The sequence below is a fragment of the Eurosta solidaginis genome, chromosome 1 (assembly GCF_040869045.1).
Source record: "Eurosta solidaginis isolate ZX-2024a chromosome 1, ASM4086904v1, whole genome shotgun sequence".
Classification (NCBI taxonomy): Eukaryota; Metazoa; Arthropoda; class Insecta; order Diptera; family Tephritidae; genus Eurosta; species Eurosta solidaginis.
In genome coordinates, this window is record NC_090319.1 from 60,274,800 (window position 1) to 60,295,148 (window position 20,349).

General features: G+C 35.2%; 1 protein-coding gene across 4 annotated transcripts in view; it reads right to left on the reverse strand.

Annotated features, from left to right (window-relative positions):
- The window catches only part of Hcs (holocarboxylase synthetase-like protein), a 182,250-nt gene that overhangs the window by 71,441 nt on the left and 90,460 nt on the right, over window positions 1–20,349 (reverse strand). For all 4 annotated transcript variants that reach the window (XM_067792051.1, XM_067792044.1, XM_067792040.1 and 1 more), the window contains 5 exons: window positions 18,734–18,890; window positions 15,246–15,760; window positions 14,666–15,183; window positions 14,403–14,601; window positions 13,275–13,423 (listed from right to left, as the gene is read on the reverse strand). In XM_067792051.1, the coding sequence (XP_067648152.1) occupies window positions 13,275–13,423; window positions 14,403–14,601; window positions 14,666–15,183; window positions 15,246–15,760; window positions 18,734–18,890 (1,538 nt within the window). The remainder of the gene's footprint in view (window positions 1–13,274; window positions 13,424–14,402; window positions 14,602–14,665; window positions 15,184–15,245; window positions 15,761–18,733; window positions 18,891–20,349) is intronic.

Consider the following 20,349-nt stretch of genomic DNA (forward strand, 5'->3'; position numbering starts at 1 on the left):
AATCACTTTTATTTTTCGAGTCTCTATAGGGTAGTCTGAACTTTTACCCCCGGCGATACGCCTTAGGCTTTTATAATCATAACCAAATTTTGTGTGTGATATCTCCGACCATAGTGTTATCTATTTCGGGTATTAGATAAAAAAGAAAAATCACTTTTATTTTTCGAGTCTCCATAGGGTAGTCTGAATTTTACCCCCCTGCGACACGCCTTAGGCTTTACCAATCATAACCAAATTTTGTATATGATATCTCCTACCATAGTGATATCTATTTCGGGTATTAGATAAAAAGAAAAATCACTTTTATTTTTCGAGTCTCCATAGGGTAGTCTGAACTTCAACCCCCCTGCGACACCCCTTAGGCGTTTCCAATCGGGACCAGAATTTACATCTGACATAGGGCTACCGATTTCGAGTATTAGATAAAAAGAAAAATCATTTTTATTTTTTGAGTCTCCATAGAGCAATTTCAACTTTGACCCCCCTGCGACACGCCTAAACCATCTCCAATCGGGATAAAAAATTTTGTGCAATATAGTTGACCGTGGTGCAACCGATCTAGGAGGTGAAACTGGAAAAAATACTACATTCGATTATAAGGACCGCCCTAAAGTACATACATGTAACATACCCGTCAAAAATCTGGCGATTATTTATATAAGCAATATGGAATATCAATAAGCCCAAATATACGCACTAAAACGAAGGAAAGAATTTCCCAGAAAAAATGCACGGGTGGTTTCAAGCCAGGGCGCAATACTGTTGTGAAACGTCAAAACGATACTGATTATGCAAAGCCAATCCGTCAAGCTCAAGCTCTTCGAAGTAGTCCATTGGCCAAACAACAGTGTGTGAGGCAACAAACGAGCATAATGAGTAGTAAGATGAAACACAGGTACGACAAGAACAACAATTCGGAAGGTTTCCTGGAGGGAGATCTGTTATACACCTCTTATCGGCGGAAAAGTGTTCCATCAAAATTTCAGTGTAGCTGGGAATGCCCATACAAAGTTGTGAAGCGGATCAGTGATGTCGTCTATCGCATACAAACAATTGGGAAACCACGAAATAGAAGGGTGGTTCATTTGCAGAGGCTAACAGCGGTTGCGTTGAGAGATTTGTTTGATCGGTACGAAGTTAGAAGCTATTACCACACATACACACCCATATAACTAGAAAACAAACGTGAATATCAGATACATAAAGGAGAAATAAATAAGCAGCTGTTCGCGAAAAGTCTACACCTTAGGATAAAATTTGCGAACAAGGCAACAGAGAGTATAAAAGCAGCGCAAGCTCCGGAATAATTAATCAGTTTGATTTTGACACGCTATTAGTGAAGTAAGCGAGTATTGTAACTGTGCAGTATTACTGTCGGAGTAGGGTTGTAAATAAAGAACATTTTGCTTCCTGAATATTTGAGTTATTTATTCAACAGTTCAGCAATTCGAACGTTAACAGAAGCAGCAAAATAATCAGGACTTTCCCAAAATTCGTTACAATATATAAGCTTGTAAATAAATAAATACATTCATAATTATTATTACCTTGTTCATTGTGGTTGTTATTGATTCCCTGTTGTTCTAGCAATGACAATATACCCAATTCGACAAGCACTTTCTCATTCCGTCATCAAGCCTCTACGGTGGATATTTCTCAAGACATTAAGTGTACAAGTTGGGTATGTTGAGAAAAGGTATATCGCAAAGACAGCAGTGTGTGGCATGTTGAGAGAAAGTGTGCCCTAAAGTTTGTAATGTGACGCAGGACGCCCCTGCTGTTAGGGCAAGTGTGTGACATTTTTAAAGATATTTAGTTTGCTACCAATGACATAGCAATGTTAAAAGGGCATAGAATGTGTATGGACGAGGGTTGCCCCTGCTGCAAAGGATATGCGAATTTCCCTGCGCAGTAGGGTTGCCAAATTTTTATTTCGTGTTCCCGAGACAAACCTCAAATTTGAGCCAAATTCCTGGGATTTTTAAAAATTTCCCGGGACATTTGAAAAATAAGAAACTCCAATATATATGTATGGGTTGCTCATTCGGCGAAATAATTTTTAGATAGAATTAAACTTTTTCAACTCATTTATTTATAACAAATATTTTTATGAAACAGGCTAACAATGAATACGTTTACTGTATTTAATGCGAATTCAATATTCTATGGATTCATTTTCCAAATGTTAGGTGTGCGAAATGTCAAACATTGACAATAGCTTCGTTCGGGTACTCCAGTTTTCTGTTGATTTTGCAAGTTTTACAGGTTTTTCTATTCGCGTACCCGGATCTCCAAAAAAATGAAGAAAAAGAGAGAGTAAAGTGACATTTCATGCTCACGCTGAGACCTGCAATTTTCTAAGATTTTTATTACCGATCAGTTTCTTTGGCATGCAAATTTTTAATTTTTATAAGCTTTTCTGATCTAATTGTTGATAGTGCGAATAAAAGAGACTTATTCCACCTTTTAACTCAACGTTTCGCAAAATTTCCTTGGCATCATCAGGAGTTAAGATATCTCTATCTATTTAACAAGAGAAAGCGAACATTACAATAAGTTTTGTGTATTTTTTTACATACATATATATAGAGACATGTAAGGAGACGGTGAACATGATTACACATAAAACAAAAATTACACTTGACAATAATGTTAATTTTGAACTTACTTACATAAAAATGTGTTGATTTAATTATTAAAATATGTGAAAACCATTAAACTATTAAAACTAAATCAAAAATCGATACCATCGTTTTTTGTGGTAAACTTGTCACTATAAATTTTATAAACATAATAAATATGAAGCGGCAATATTGTCAGTGTCTTCTCTTCTGTTAATCGTATGTTCTCTTTTTTGAAGTATTCGAAGGCTCTCTATGGTGTATCTCGTTTTTTCTCTTTGTCCAATATTCTTGTATTTGCAAAGTCAGCTGTGTGGTTGTTTGTTACCGCGTGTTGAGATAAAGCTGTGCTTTGTTTTTGTTTGCGTATGTCGGCTTCGTGTTCAGCTAATCGCGTACCTAGTGTTCTTTTAGTTGTACCGATGTACACTTTGTTGCAGTTTTCGCTGTCGTTGCCTTTGCACTGTATTTCATATACTACATTACTTTGTTGTTGGATATCTATAGGGCTTTTTGTTTTTGTGAAACACGTCGCTAGAGTGCAATTCGATTTAAATGCTAATGTTGTGTGGGATGTTTTCTTATTATTATGATCATGTGCGAGACTTTCTGTCAGCCTGGGAATGTATGTGACACTGAAGTATCGCTTTGTTTGGTTGTCTATATGTGGTGTTTGTTTTGTTGTGTTTTTTATGTCCATTAGTTTTTTGTCGATTAGATTGGTTATTAAGTAGTCGGGGTAGTTATTCTTTTTAAGCGTCTTTTTAATTTTTCTTACATTGGTCTCATGAAACTGTTGATGGCTTATTGATAATACTTTATGTATAAAATTATTTGCTGTATTAATTTTATATTTAAAAGGCTGACAAGAAAAATAGTTAATTATGCGCCCAGAAGCCGTTGGTTTAGAGTACCAATCTAAAATCAAATTATTGTTGTTGTTGTGAATGCGGGTGTCCAAGAAAGGGATACTGCCATTTACTTCTTTCTCTACAGTGAATTTTAACTTGTTGTGGTATTTGTTCAGTGTATCTAAAATTATATTTGCGTCGTCCTTTTTCATAATCGCGAAGATGTCGTCTACGTATTTGACGAGAAATTTGATTTGTATGCCGTGTTGTTTTTGGAGTTCCATGAATGTGAATTTGAGTACATCGTCCATGACTATGTCGGCAATAGTGGGGGAGAGGGGGTTGCCCATGGGCATGCCATAAGTTTGTGTATACATCTTGTCGTTGTGTGTGAAGTAATTGTTATCTTTGAGGCAGAAATCTAATATGCTTTGGAACTTGCTCTTTGATATAGTCGTGTTTTTTGCTATTTCTTCCCATTTCCGCATTATGATTTTTGACGCTAAATTTGTTGATATGTTGGTGAACAAGGAGACAACATCGAACGACACTAACACATCTTTTTCACAAACATTTATATTGTTTAGTCTTTCTTTTAATTCATATGAGTTTTTCATGTTGAGTTCAGGCGAAATCAACGATATCAATATTTTTCCTATAAATTTGGACAGCTGGGACATTGGTGCACGAAACAATTGGACGTAGCGGACATTCAGGTTTGTGGATTTTTGGTAGCCCATATAAACGAGGGGCAGTTGCTGCCGTGCTGGTCAATTGTTGTTTTTCTCTTAAGCTAATGTGTTTGCCTTTATATAGTTCGTATACCATGTTGTTGTTTTTCCATTGTAGTGTGTTTGTTGGATCGCCTCTAACTACTTTGTAAGTATTCTTGTCTCCTAGTAGATTTTCCATTTTAGTGTTGTAGTCCATTTTGTAGAGTGCTATTGTTTTGTTTCCTTTGTCGCTGTCTGTCATGGCTATGTCGTCTTTGTGTGTCTTAAGGAACGCTTTCGTTTTTCTATATGTTTCTAATATGAATTTTTTCACAGAATTGTGCCTGATGTTGCGCTTAAAATTCATAATTCTGTTGCTAAGATTATTTCTTGCTACTTCCTTTCCTTTTTCTGTTTCTAAAGTTTCAAAAACTTGTTCCATTTCGGCTATTGTTTGGACAGAGGAAAAATTTTTTGTTGTAGTTGGCAATGTAAATTTTTTGCCTAAAGACAGTAGCCACTTGACATCCTCGGGAAATTCTATATTTGTATCGTTGACAAACCATTCGGAGTTAAGGCTGATGCCTAATTTCCGAATTTGCTCGTGTTTGAGCTTCTGAATTTTGGAAGAAATGGTTGTTTCACTTTGTTTACCGACATTATTACTTAGAGAGTTTTGCTTGACGACGATTTTGTTATTTGGCGTATTTGTTGATGTACGTTATATTATTTGTTTGCGTGATTTCAATATTGAGAATTTTTAAGAAAAATTGGTGTTTTCTTTTTTCTATTTGTTGCTGTACTTTTTCGGATGTTGTGTCTATTAGCGTGCTTTTTAGTGTGTTTGAAAGATGGTTCGGTATGAGGCCGTATCTTTTACATTCCAGTAAATATTTTAGTTGTTGTGATTGCTTAGCTAATTTAATTTTCTGTTTTGCTTCTCAACGAAGATGAATTTAAGGCAGTCGTCGTCAAGCAAAACTCTCTAAGTAATAAGATCGGTAAACAAAGTGAAACAACCATTTCTTCCAAAATTCAGAAGCTCAAAAACGAGCACATTCGGAAATTAGGCATCAACCTTAACTCCGAATGGTTTGTCAACGCTACCAATATAGAATTTCCCGAGGATGTCAAGTGGCTACTGTCTTTAGGCAAACAATTTACATTGCCAACTACAACAAAAAATTTTTCCTCTGTCCAAACAATAGCCGAAATGGAACAAGTTTTTGAAACTTTAGAAACAGAAAAAGGAAAGGAAGTAGCAAGAAATAATCTTAGCAACAGAATTATGAATTTTAAGCGCAACATCAGGCACAATTCTGTGAAAAAATTCATATTAGAAACATATAGAAAAACGAAAGCGTTCCTTAAGACACACAAAGACGACATAGCCATGACAGACAGCGACAAAGGAAACAAAACAATAGCACTCTACAAAATGGACTACAACACTAAAATGGAAAATCTACTAGGAGACAAGAATACTTACAAAGTAGTTAGAGGCGATCCAACAAACACACTACAATGGAAAAACAACAACATGGTATACGAACTATATAAAGGCAAACACATTAGCTTAAGAGAAAAACAACAATTGACCAGCACGGCAGCAACTGCCCCTCGTTTATATGGGCTACCAAAAATCCACAAACCTGAATGTCCGCTACGTCCAATTGTTTCGTGCACCAATGTCCCAGCTGTCCAAATTTATAGGAAAAATATTGATATCGTTGATTTCGCCTGAACTCAACATGAAAAACTCATATGAATTAAAAGAAAGACTAAACAATATAAATGTTTGTGAAAAAGATGTGTTAGTGTCGTTCGATGTTGTCTCCTTGTTCACCAACATATCAACAAATTTAGCGTCAAAAATCATAATGCGGAAATGGGAAGAAATAGCAAAAAACACGACTATATCAAAGAGCAAGTTCCAAAGCATATTAGATTTCTGCCTCAAAGATAACAATTACTTCACACACAACGACAAGATGTATACACAAACTTATGGCATGCCCATGGGCAACCCCCTCTCCCCCACTATTGCCGACATAGTCATAGACGATGTACTTACTCAACATCACATTCATGGAACTCCAAAAACAACACGGCATACAAATCAAATTTCTAGTCAAATACGTAGACGACATCTTCGCGATTATTAAAAAGGACGACGCAAATATAATTTTAGATACACTCAACAAATACCACAACAAGTTAAAATTCACTGTAGAGAAAGAAGTAAATGGCAGTATCCCTTTATTGGACACCCGCATTCACAACAACAACAATAATTTGATTTTAGATTGGTACTCTAAACCAACAGCTTCTGGGCGCCTAATTAACTATTTTTCTTCTCAGCCCTTTAAATATAAAATTAATACAGCAAATAATTTTATACATAAAGTATTATCAATAAGCCGTCAACAGTTTCATGAGACCAATGTAAGAAAAATTAAAAAGACTCTTAAAAAGAATAACTACCCTGACTACTTAATAACCAATCTAATCGACAAAAAACTAATGGACATAAAAAAAAAAACAAAACAAACACCAAATATAGACAACCAAACAAAGCGATACTTCAGTGTCACATACATTCCCAGGCTGACAGAAAGCCTCGCACATGATAATAATAATAAGAAAACATCCCACACAACATTGGCATTTAAATCGAATTGCACTCTAGCGACGTGTTTCACAAAAACAAAAAGCCCTATAGATATCCAACAACAAAGTAATGTAGTATATGAAATACAGTGCAAAGGCAAAGGCAACGATAGCGAAAAGTGTACATCGGTACAACTAAAAGAACACTAGGTACGCGATTAGCTGAACACGAAGCCGACATACGCAAACAAAAACAAAGCACAGCTTTATCTCAACACGCGGTAACAAACAACCACACAGCTGACTTTGCAAATACAAGAATATTGGACAAAGAGAAAAGAGAAAAAACGAGATACACCATAGAGAGCCTTCGAATACTTCAAAAAAGAGAACATACGATTAACAGAAGAGAAGACACTGACAATATTGCCGCTTCATATTTATTATGTTTATAACATTTATAGTGACAAGTTTACCACAAAAAACGATGGTATCGATTTTTGATTTAGTTTTAATAGTTTAATGGTTTTCGCATATTTTAATAATTAAATCAAAACATTTTTATGTAAGTAAGTGCAAAATTAACATTATTGTCAAGTGTAATTTTTGTTTTATGTGTAATCATGTTCACCGTCTCCTTACATATCTCTATATATATGTATGTAAAAAAATACACAAAACTTATTGTAATGTTCGCTTTCTTTTATTAAATAAATATAGATATATTAACTCCTGATGATGCCAAGGAAATTTGGCGAAACGTTGAGTTAAAAGGTGGAATAAGTCTCTTTTATTCGCACTATCAACAATTAAATCAGAAAAGCTTATAAAAATTAAAAATTTGCAATTTTCTGTTGGTAAAATTTTTGCCAACAGCAATTTACAAACAGAACAAGTAGGGAAGGCTAAGTTCGGGTGCAACCGAACATTACATACTCAGTTGAGAGCTATGGAGACAAAATAAGGAAAATCACCATGTAGGAAAATGAACCTAGGGAACCCTGGAATGTGGTTGTATGACATGTGTATCAAATGGAAGGTATTAAAGAGTATTTTAAGAGAGAGTAGGCCATAGTTCTATGGATGGACGCCATTTAGGGATATCGCCATAAAGGTGGACCAGGGCTGACTCTAGAATTTGTTTGTACGATATGGGTATCAAACGAAAAGTGTTACTGAACATTTTAAGAGGGAGTGGGCAATAGGTCTATAGGTGGACGCCTTTTCGAAATGTCGCCATTAGGGTGGGCCAGGGGTGACTCTAGAATGTGTTTGTATGATATGGGTATCAAATGAAAGATGGTAATGAGTATTTTAAAAGGGAGTAATCCTTAGTTCTATAGGTGGACGCCTTTTCGAGATATCGCCATAAAGGTGGACCAAGGGTGACTCTAGAATGTTTGTACGATATGGGTATCAAACGAAAGGTGTTACTGAGCATTTTAAGAGGGAGTGGACACTAGGTCTATAAGTGGACGCCTTTTCGAGATATCGTCATTAGGGTGGGCCAGGGGTGACTCTAGAATGTGTTTGTACGATATGGGTATCAAACGAAAGATGTTACTGAGCATTTTAAGAGGGAGTGGGCATTAGGTCTATTGGTGGACGTCTTTTCGAGATATCGCCATTAGTGTGGGCCAGGGGTGACTCTATAATGTTTGTACGATATGGGTATCAAACGAAAGGTGTTACTGAGCATTTTAAGAGTGAGTGGACATTAGGTCTATAGGTGGACGCCTTTTCGAGATATCGCCATTAGGGTGGGCCAAGGGTGACTCTATAATGTGTTTGTACGATATGGGTATCAAATGAAAGGTGGTCATGAGTATTTTAAAAGGGAGTAATCCTTAGTTCTATATGTGGACGGCTTTTCGAGATATCGCCATAAAGGTGGACCAAGGGTGACTCTAGAATGTTTGTACGATATGGGTATCAAACGAAAGGTGTTACTGAGCACTTTAAGAGGGAGTGGGCATTAGGTCTATAGGTGGACGCCTTTTAGAGATATCGCCATTAGGGTGGGCCAGGGTGACTCTACAATGTGTTTGTACGATATGGGTATTAAATGAAAGGTGGTAATGAGTATTTTAAAAGGGAGTAATCCTTAGTTCTATAGGTGGACGCCTTTTCGAGATATCGCCATTAGGGTGGGCCAGGGGTGACTCTATAATGTGTTTGTACGATATGGGTATCAAATGAAAGGTGGTCATGAGTATTTTAAAAGGGAGTAATCCTTAGTTCTATATGTGGACGGCTTTTCGAGATATCGCCATAAAGGTGGACCAAGGGTGACTCTAGAATGTTTGTACGATATGGGTATCAAACGAAAGGTGTTACTGAGCACTTTAAGAGGGAGTGGGCATTAGGTCTATAGGTGGACGCCTTTTAGAGATATCGCCATTAGGGTGGGCCAGGGTGACTCTACAATGTGTTTGTACGATATGGGTATTAAATGAAAGGTGGTAATGAGTATTTTAAAAGGGAGTAATCCTTAGTTCTATAGGTGGACGCCTTTTCGAGATATCGCCATAAAGGTGGACCAAGGGTGACTCTAGAATGTTTGTACGATATGGGTATCAAACGAAAGGTGTTACTGAGCATTTTAAGAGGGAGTGGGCATTAGGTCTATAGGTGGACGCCTTTTCGAGATATCGCCATTAGGGTGGGCCAGGGGTGACTCTGGAATGTTTGTACGATATGGGTATCAAACGAAAGGTGTTACTGAGCATTTTAAGAGGGAGTGGGCATTAGGTCTATAGGTGGAGGCCTTTTCGAGACATCGCCAATAGGGTGGGCCAGGGGTGACTCTAGAATGTTTGTACGATATGGGTATCAAACGAAAGGTGTTACTGAGCATTTTGAGAGGGAGTGGACATTAGGTCTATAGGTGGACGTCTTTTCGAGATATCGCCATTAGGGTGGACCAGAGGTGACTCTAGAATGTTTGTACGATATGGGTATCAAACGAAAGGTGTTACAGAGCATTTTAAGAGGGAGTGGGCATTAGGTCTATAGGTGGACGCCTTTTCGAGATATCGCCATTAGGGTGGGCCAGGGGTGACTATAGAATGTGTTTGTACGATATGGATATCAAATTAAAGGTATTAATGAGGGTTTTAAAAGCGAGTGGCCCTTAGATGTATATGTGAAGGTGTTCTCGCAATATCGACCAAAATGTGGACCAGGTGATCCAGAAAATCATCTGTCGGGTACTGCTAATTTATTTATATATGCAATACCACTAACAGTATTCCTGCCAAGATTCCAAGGGCTTTTGATTTCGCCTTGTAGAACTTTTTCATTTTCTTCTACTTAATATGGTAGGTGTCACACCCATTTTACAAAGTTTTTTCCAAAGTTATATTTTGCGTCAATAAAACAATCCATTTACCATGTTTCATCCCTTTTTTCGTATTTGGTATAGAATTATGGCATTTTTTTCATTTTTCGTAATTTTCGATATCGATAAAGTGGGCGTGGTTATGGTCGGATTTCGGCCATTTTTTATACCAAGATAAAGTGAGTTCAGATAAGTAGGTGGGCTAAGTTTAGTAAAGATATATCGTTGTTTGCTCAAGTTATTGTGTTGTGAACTGTGTATAAAACCTGGGCGTGGCTTCCACCGATTTCGCCCATTTTCACAGAGAACAGTTACCGTCATAGAGTCTATGTCCCTACCAAATTTGAGAAGGATTGGTAGATTTTTGTTCGACTTATGGCATTAAAAGTATTCTAGACAAACTAAATGAAACTGGGCGGAGCCACGCCCATTTTGAAATTTTCTTTTATTTTTGTATTTTGTTGCATCATATCATTACAGGAGTTGAATTTTGACTTAATTTACTCATATACAGTAAAGATATTAAATGTTTTGTTAAAATTTGAATTAAAAAAAAAAATTTTTTTAAAAGTGGGCGTGTTCTTCATCCAATTTTGCTAATTTTTATTTAGCACATACATATATAGTAATAGTAGTAGCGTTCCTGCCAAATTTCATCATGATATCTATAACGACTGCCAAATTACAGCTTGCAAAACTTTTAAATTACCTTCTTGTAAAAGTGGGCGGTGCCACGCCCATTGTCCAAAATCTTACTAATTTTCTATTCTGTGTCATAACGTCAACCCATCTGCCAAGTTTCATCGCTTTAGCGGCCTTTGGCAATGAATTATCGCATTTTTTCGGTTTTTCGAAATTTTCGATATCGAAAAAGTGGGCGTGGTTATAGTCCGATATCGTTCATTTTAAATAGCGATTTGAGATGAGTGCCCAGGAATCTACATACCAAATTTCATCAAGATACCTCAAAATTTACTCAAGTTATCGTGTTAACGGACGGACGGACGGACGGACATGGCTCAATCAAATTTTTTTTCGATCCTGATTATTTTGATATATGGAAGTCTATATCTATCTCGATTCCTTTATATATGTACAACCAACCGTTATCCAATCAAACTTAATATACTCTGTGAGCTCTGCTCAACTGAGTATAAAAATAGCTGATCGAAAAACTGCTGGTTGTAATTTACGCAAATTGCGAAATTTAATTCAAGTATTACAGCTGGAAAATAAAGCATGGAAAAGTTATATGTTAATGAAAATAATCAGGGCGAACATCTGGATGAATTTTTGACTCTCGCGGAACAAGATGAACAAACTTTACGGACATCCACCAGCTATGACACAACATTGCCAAAATTGCCGCCAAATATTTATCAGCAGTTCGCAAATTGTGATAGTTTTTGATGGATTTGTGTTCGCATACTTTTTTACATATTTTTCTCCAAGAGAGGAAACAGCTGACATTTGAGAGGATTTTGGCTGTTTGTTGGAAAAATACGCGTACAAAGCTAATATTCAGAACCACACGGCCAATAAGGGATATTTGGCAACGCTACTGCCCAGTGGTTGACTTGCAGAACTACAGGGTTATCATTACCTTTCGTAAATTAGTGAGGAAAAAAGTGCCGTTTAAGACGATTCCGATTGAAAGGAGCCCCATTTATGAAAAACTATACCAAGAACCATCCGGCAACCTCTGTAATCATAATTTTCAAACCTTTTTGAGCTCAAAACTATTAGCGGAATGACGCTGTTATCTTATAGACAACGGCAGTTTTTATTGGAAGCAAAATTTTGATAAATTAGAAGAAAGAAGGTTTAAACCCCCTTGCCTCAAGATCATTTGATTTTTTAGGTCGTTACAATTCAAATATTTTATGTTTTTATGTCTATGTTAATAAATTTCTTCACAATTCTGCTACGTATTTACTTTGTTGGTGATATAATATTTTTAATATGCAAGCATATGTATGTACGAAGTGAACACTTATATTTTAATCATATTCTGTTTCATAATAATTCTGCAATTTATTAAATATACAAATGTACATGTTAACTTTTGCTATAATTTCATAAAGAAGTTTCCTTGTAAATTTGCCTAACGACCATCTACATACATATCAGAGAACAACAAAAATCGAACACAACAACGTTCGATTACATTCGGCAACATGATCGTGTTCAATGATCCAACTTGCTTAAACGAACATAATCGACATTGATTTAAAATCAACCAACTTATTGCATGCGTGAATATAATCATTTCAGGCGTTTGCTCGTTTGCCTCAACCGCGATTACATTCATCGGAATGAAATGGCAAATATGAAAATGATAAATGAAAAAATAATGTATTTTTCACATTTTAAAATGTGTTTTTTCCGTGTAGATATGACTTTTTTAAATTAAATTTTTTTCTATTCGATCAGTTTCTTTATTTTGAATTTTATATACATATACGTTAGATCTCATGCATAGGCTCAAAAAGCATGAATTCTACTTATTGCTGAAGGAGGTACTTCGGTTTTTTTCTTATCAATTTATCTATGATTAATATTACAGGAATCCGATTCTGTGGCGTTTCCTAATGTTCAAATGTTGTTGAAAATCTTGTGTACGCGTCCAGGAACAACGGCAACGAACGAGAGATTTTTTTCAACTCTTAAGCTGATTAAAAACTATTTGAGAAACACGATGAGTGGAAATCGATTGAATGGCTGTGCATCACTAAGCATCCACCGTGATCAAATTGTTACCGTGGATGAAGTTTTAGATGAAATGGCAAAGAAAAGCCGACGCATACGCTTGAGTTTTTAATGTAACCTTTTTCATATCATATTCTAAATACACGTACTTTAATGTTAAAGCTAAAGACAACATTTTTTTATTTATTTAACTGAAAAAAAATTTTTTTTTTTGTTTGAGCCCCCCAAGGTAATTTTCTGGCTACGCCCCTGATGTACATATACAAATTTTTCAAATTCAGGGCGTCAGTCAGGAGATAAAGAGAGTTAATCCTTATTCCATATTGATTATATAAACATATTTGACTGGGCTCATACATGCATATACATATACATACATATAGAGTAGCTGTGTAAAAGTGCTGAATATGTAAATTGATAACTAACTTACGGTTTTTTGTTATTAGTTTGCATAGCATCCTCGCTTTCTGTGGAAAAGTTTTTTTTAACCGGGGAAGGTTGATAACAAAAAATGTGATGCATCATTTTGATTTTTTGCCATTTATCGTAAGAAAATTGCACTAGTTCGTTTTCGCGTACCTAAATAATTAATAATAATAAATTTTAAAAGAGGCTTATATAGCTTAAATATATTAGATATGTTAGCGTGTTGCTTCGGATGGAAAATTTTTACCGTTTTGAGGTGTATAGAAGTTTACGATTTTGCAGATTACAAGTAGAATTTTTTCTCACGTCAACCCTTTGTTTTCCTTTTTTTCACGACAGGTAATTTTGATACAAGGAAGGCTATATATTAGACTGGGTCGATTTATTAACCGATATCGCGCCATCGATTTTTCGATAGAATTTGGGCTCAGGAAAAAAAGTTCCACTACGCATACCCAAAAAAAAAAATATTTTCGAGCCTGCGAAAAAAAAATATGGCGAAAGGGTAAATTTTTCGACCAAAACACTCCCCAAAACCCAAAAATATTTTTTTTCCCAAAACTGTTATCGCCAACGTTTTTACAACAGTTTTTTGAAAAAAAAAAATATTTTTTGGGTTTTGGGGAGTGTTTTGGTCGAAAATTTACCCTTTTTTCCTGAGCCCAAATCCTATCGAAAAAGCGATATCGGTTAACTTTCGTGCATACAAATCGACCCCACTCACTATAAATATCTCGACTATTTTATACCATTATAACCGACCGTTGCTGTAGATATTAAAGTTACATCTGGTAGTTTTCACAGATTTTAAACCTGTGTTACAAAAGCTATAAGCCTGCATATTCGCACTATATCAACCCATTTTGAAAAAATTTTATATTATTTTTTGTTTGCTGAAATATGACGAGTTTCCGCAACAAAGACTTTTTTTTTTGATTAGAAATTCAACAACAGCATCTTAAAATTTCATAAAAAACATATTCTACTTGAGTAATGTTTAGTTTTCCTTTCACAATTAACAAATTACCAAGCTTGTTCAAAATTTTCCATATTGCGGCAACCGTAATAATTTTGACGATAAAATTGTATACTTTTATAAGAAAGTTTAAATTTCTTAATATTATATTATCACCTCAGCAGTACGGTAGTTGGGCAGCACAAAATTCAATATATCTGAACATAGTGACAATACTTTGCCACCACACAAAAAATAATCCACCAAAATTTCACCAATATTTGTAGGTACAGTACCGCAAACTACCATAAGTGCAGTATTTTCCATCCAATATTTTTGTTCTAGCTGTTGTGGAGTCATTGCATAAATTGTATATCTGCAGGATGTTAATTGAACGAAATAGTATGTATTCGTATTTTTTTTTTTAATATGAAACTCACTTGTCATGCTCCAGAATTGTCTTCAGTGTACTAAGTGCACTCTCACGTGAGCTTACACTTTCCGAGTAAACGTATATATTTGTGGGTTTACTTGGATGCCTATTATTTTTATAACGTTTTAAGCTAGGTCGTTTCGCCGCACTATTACTGGTTAGCGGTGCTGAAGTAGATGTGACTGACGTGGAATTGGAAGTTAATGTAAGCTCATCAATTTGAGAAGCGTTTGGTATTGCTGGTGTCACTTCTGCAGTGGTAGGTTTTTCTTTTTGTTGTATTTGTGTCTGTGATGTAACAGCTTCGGTAGCCAACTTATTCAACTCATTAGATTTGCTATCGAAACTGCTTGTAGGCATTTTTGCACGTGTTATTGTTGTTGTAATTACAGCAGCAGCTGCAGATATGGTGATCGGGGGATCGTCTAGTGGAAATGTTGGTGTTTGTTCTAAGCATTTTATTGAAGTAGAAGTTTCGCTTGATGCTTTTTTTGGCTCAGCTACAATGTTCGCAAGTTCAGAAACCTATAATTTAAGGTTGTGTTTAAAAATTGTATTGACATGTATGTATGAATAAGTAATCATACCTTTGTAGTTTTAGATCCACTTTCAGCACAACCAAAGCTCGTGCTCTTAAACATAGCTGCTGACTTCTTAATTTCTGTCGGTTTAGCATGCAGTTTGCTAGGAGAAGGCGCAGTATTTTTCACAAGTTTCTCAACATTCGTTTTAGATGGAGTAACCGTAGAATCTGTTTTAATACTTGGTGATCCAATGGAAGACTTGCCGCCTTTATTAACAGCTGATGCCTCAATTTCTTTAGAGCAACTTGCCTTCGGTTGAGCATCGAATGCAGCTAATTGCTGTTCATAGGGTATCAAATCTGGTTTCACCCTAACACCAACCACACTTTTACCCTCGCCACGATTTTTCTGACTCTCAAATTCAGTGGCTTGATGTGCCAATACGCTCATTGAACGCAAATCATCTAAATGGCGCTGCCATTCCTCAGCACTCAATTTCTGTTCGCTATTGCGTATGGGCTTACGCAAATGACTGGCCAATAAACTTAAAGGTTGCGGCTTGCCTTCGTGATTAATTGCTGATGAATTATGTAAGAAATAATTTGAATTATTTCTACTAAAAACATTTTTAAACGTGTTAATTAAAGTCAGTGATAGAAGATACAACATACATTACATTGACTAGAAGACTAATTAGCGTAACAAACACGTGCTATAAATAATAGAAAAGTTTCATGCAAAAAATTAATACGTTTAATTGAAACTAAAAAAAAAAAACAAATAAAGGTGTCTAAGTTCGGGTGTAACCGAACATTATATACTCAGCGTGAGCTTCAATTGCACATTTCATTTCAGATAAATTACTTTTCTACATAACACGTGGCACCGCCCGTTTAAAAAAAAAATGTCTCCCCATTTCCTCTTACAATAAAACTTGATAAGTGAAATATCATTGATTCAAAACTATTTTTTGCTAAGTTATAGGTTATTATTCTAGTCTACGACCCTTTTAAACCTTTTAATATCTAAGTTGGCGTGGTCTTTAAACGATCCCATCCATTTTTACTAGAAATATTTTCTGCTATAAGGAAAATATGTGCACACAATTTCATTACGATATGTAAATTTTTCTTCGAGTTATAGCTCCCGAAACATTGAAAATTGCTTAGTCAAAAAGGGGCGGTGCCACACCCATTTTCAAAAATTTTAGTGTTTTCCAATTTAATGTTATAATTCAATTTAAAAAGTAAAATTCTATTGATCCAAAGCTTTTTTTTCGCTAAGATATAGATTATTATTTTCGTCTACGACCCTTTTAAAAATCTTTTATATAAAAGTCGCCGTGGTCTTTAACCGATCTCGTCCATTTTTGCTAGAAATATTTCTTGCTATAGGGAAAATTTGCGTATCCGTTAATTTTTCTTCGAGTTATGGCTCCCGAAACATAGAAAATTGCTTAGTCATTAAAGGGACGGTGCCACGCCCATTTTTTAAAATTTGAAGTTTTTCCTATTTATTGTTATAAATCCACTTGAGAAATGAAATACCATTGTTATAAAGCTCTTTTTTGCAAAGATATAGCTTATTTTATTCGTCCACGATTTTTTTTTTAAATCTCTTATATAAAAGTGGGCGTCGTCCTTAACCGATTTCGTTAATTTTTCTTCAAAGCATTCCTTATAGTAAAGGCAACCTCTCTGCCGAGTTTTGTTACAATAGGTTTAACGATTTTTGATTTTACTAATAATATTTGTAAAATTGATTTTTTCACAAGTGGGCGGTGCCACGCCCATTTATAAATTTTTTTTAAATTTTTATCAAGAGTCTCAATTTCAGTCCACATGTCAAATTTCAGCATTCTAGGTGTATTATTTACTAAATAATCAAGTTTTTTGTGTTTTCCAAAATGTTATATATATAAAAAGTGGGCGTGGTTATCATCCGATTTCGCTCATTTTCAATACCGATCTATTCTGGGTCCAGATAAGATAGTGTGCCAAATTTGGTGAAGATATCTCAATATTTACTCAAGTTATCGTGTTAACGGACAGACGGACGGACATGGCTCAATCAAATTTTTTTCGATACTAATGATTTTGATAAATGGAAGTCTATATCTATCTCGATTCCTTTATACCTGTACAACCAACCGTTATCCAATCAAAGTTATATACTCTATGTGCAAAGCATGCTGAGTACAAAAATAGTAAGGAAGGATAAGTTCGGGTAACCGAACATTACATACTCAGCTGAGAGCTTAGCTGCGTTGGTTTCGTAGATGGTTTATAAGTGGTTTTTAATTCCATATCAATACGTTTGGGAAATATCGACCAAATTGTAGACCTAGGGTGACGTTTTTTGGAACGATATCTTCATCCTTTGTCAAATAAGGGAAAATCACCATGTAGGAAAATTAACCTAGGGTAACCCTGGAATGTGTTGTATGACATGGGTCTCAAATGAAAGGTATTAAAGAGAATTTTAAAAGGGAGTGACCCTTAGTTGTATATGTGATGGCGTTTTCAAGATATTGACCCAAATGTGAACCAGGGTGATACACAACATCATCTGTTTAATTTATTTATATATGTAATACCACGAACAGTATTCCTGCCATGATTCCAAGGGCATATGATTTCGCCCTGCCGATTTCGCCCGTTTTCACAAAAAAAAACAGTTATCGTCATAGAAGCTATGCCCTTACCAAATTTCACAAGGATTGGTAATTTTTTGTTCGACTTATGGCATTAAAAGTATTCTAGACAAATTAAATGAAAAAGGGCGGAGCCACGGCCATTTTGAAATTTTCTTTTATTTTTGTATTTTGTTGCACCATATCATTACTGGAGTTGAATGTTGACATAATTTACTTATATACTGTAAAGATATTCAATTCTTGTTAAAATTTGACTTTAAAATTTTTTTTTTTTTAAAGTGAGCCTGTTCGTCATCCGATTTTGCTAATTTTTATCAAGAACACATATAGTGATAGGAGTAACGTTCCGGCCAAATTTCGTCATGATATTTTCAACGACTGCGAAATTACAGCTTGCAAAACTTTTAAATTACCATCTTTTAAAAGTGGGCGGTGTCACGCCCATTGTCCAAAATTTTACTAATTTTCTATTCTGCTTCATAAGGTCAACCCACCTACCAAGTTTCATCGCTTTATCCGTTTTAGGTAATGAATTATCGCGCTTTTTCAGTTTTTCGAAATTTTCGATATCGAAAAAGTGGGCGTTAGTCCGATTTCGTTTATTTTAAATAGCGATCTGAGATGAGTACCCAGGAATCTACATACCAAATTTCATCAAGATACCACAAAATTTACTCAAGTTATCGTGTTTACGGACGGACGGACGGACATGGCTAAATAAATTTCTTTTTTCGCCCAGATCATTTTGATATATAGAAGTCTATATCTATCTCAATTAGTTTAAGCCGTTACGGGGTACCGTTATGCGAGCAAAATTAATATACTCTGTGAGCTCTGCTCAGCTGAGTATAAAAATGGAATACCATGCATTTATACAATTCTCTTTTCGGCTTACACTCAATTCTCAGCAATTTTAGCTGATCGTTAATGATGCAATTATTTTGTAAGTAAGTGGATAGTAACAATTTGGTGAAATGCTCGACATCAGTCTCAATGAGCACAGCAAGATGTGAGTCGACTTTCCATGCTATTAGCTTACCAAAATTTTCAATCTGTAATTAATTAAAAGTAAAAAGTTTACAACTTAGTATATATGTAAATGTGTATATCTTGCATTTATTTGTGTATCTAGCCTGATATTTAGATTTAGAGTGTACAGCCGACGTGGTGTGGTGATAACCTGCTCCGCCTACCACACTGAAGGTCTTGAGTTCAAGTCCCTTTTTTTCAATTAGAAAAAAGTTTGCACTCCGTTTTATATGAGGATCTAAATTTCAAAGGGGTATTTTTTTTGATAAATTTTCGTTTTTTTTAAGAATCTGGTAGAAAATCCTTACCTCCATTAAAATATTTTTTCGTCAAATTATATGAACTCAAATTTTTTCCAGCATACAAAAATAATTAAATTTACGCTTGGGATCAAAAGAAGATCTTTTTGAAAAATTTTACAAATAATTTATCGTAAGTAAATTATATAAACATTGTTTATATATTTCTTATTATTGTTACGTTTTTATATTGTGACGAATATTAGCATCACTAAGCTGATACTAAGCAGCCACTCGTATGTACGTAAACAAATCAATCATCATTTACACACATATGTACATATGTACAAGGCAACGAAGAGATACTCGCGAACACATGTAATCATCAGCCGAAGTAGTACTCACGCATACACCCGCATATGGCTATAAGAGAAACATAAACTACAAATAGGCATACATGTATATACCAAGCAAGGGATACAATTGTTCTGGAATACAGTTTCGCCAAATGACTAGACCTTAGGAGAAATGGTTGAACGAGAAAACTGAGAGTATAAAAGCAGCGCAAGCTGAGGAATCAGCAATCAGTTTTGATTTAAGCACGCTATTGGTTGTGAGGTATAAATGTTATTGTGAAGTACTCTCAAAGTAGACTAATAAAGACCATTTTGCATTATTAAATATTGGAGTTACTTATTCAACAGTTTAGCGATTGGAACGTTAGCAGAAGGTTTGGAATAAGCGGAATTCCCGAAATTCGTTACAATATGAATTCAAAATTAAAATTTATTATGAATATTAATGTTAATTTAAATCAAAAGGATACTTTATTTTATCACCATGGGTCAAACGGGATCTTTTCTATAAATTTGGATCAAAGTGGCACTTTTTCTAATGTTAAATATTGATTACACTAAGAATTAGAAATTTTTTCCAATAAGATGACTAAAAAGAAACCCTTTTGCATGGCGCAATAAAACCAGACAGGTGTAGGCAGTATTACAAAATTGATTGATTTTTTTTTAATTCACAAGAAAACACTACATTAATGCCTGCGGTCTGTATTTCCTTTCAACGGAACTGAATGGCTGGATCTTAAGAGTATCGCACTGTTCACAACTAAAGAATATGGAAGCATATTGCTGAAGTCAGTGAGAGTATTGACGATCTGAAATATGCGGATGGGTATCTGGCAGGCTTGTAATTGGGAAAACTGGAGATTGACGGTAGACGGTCCCCAGAC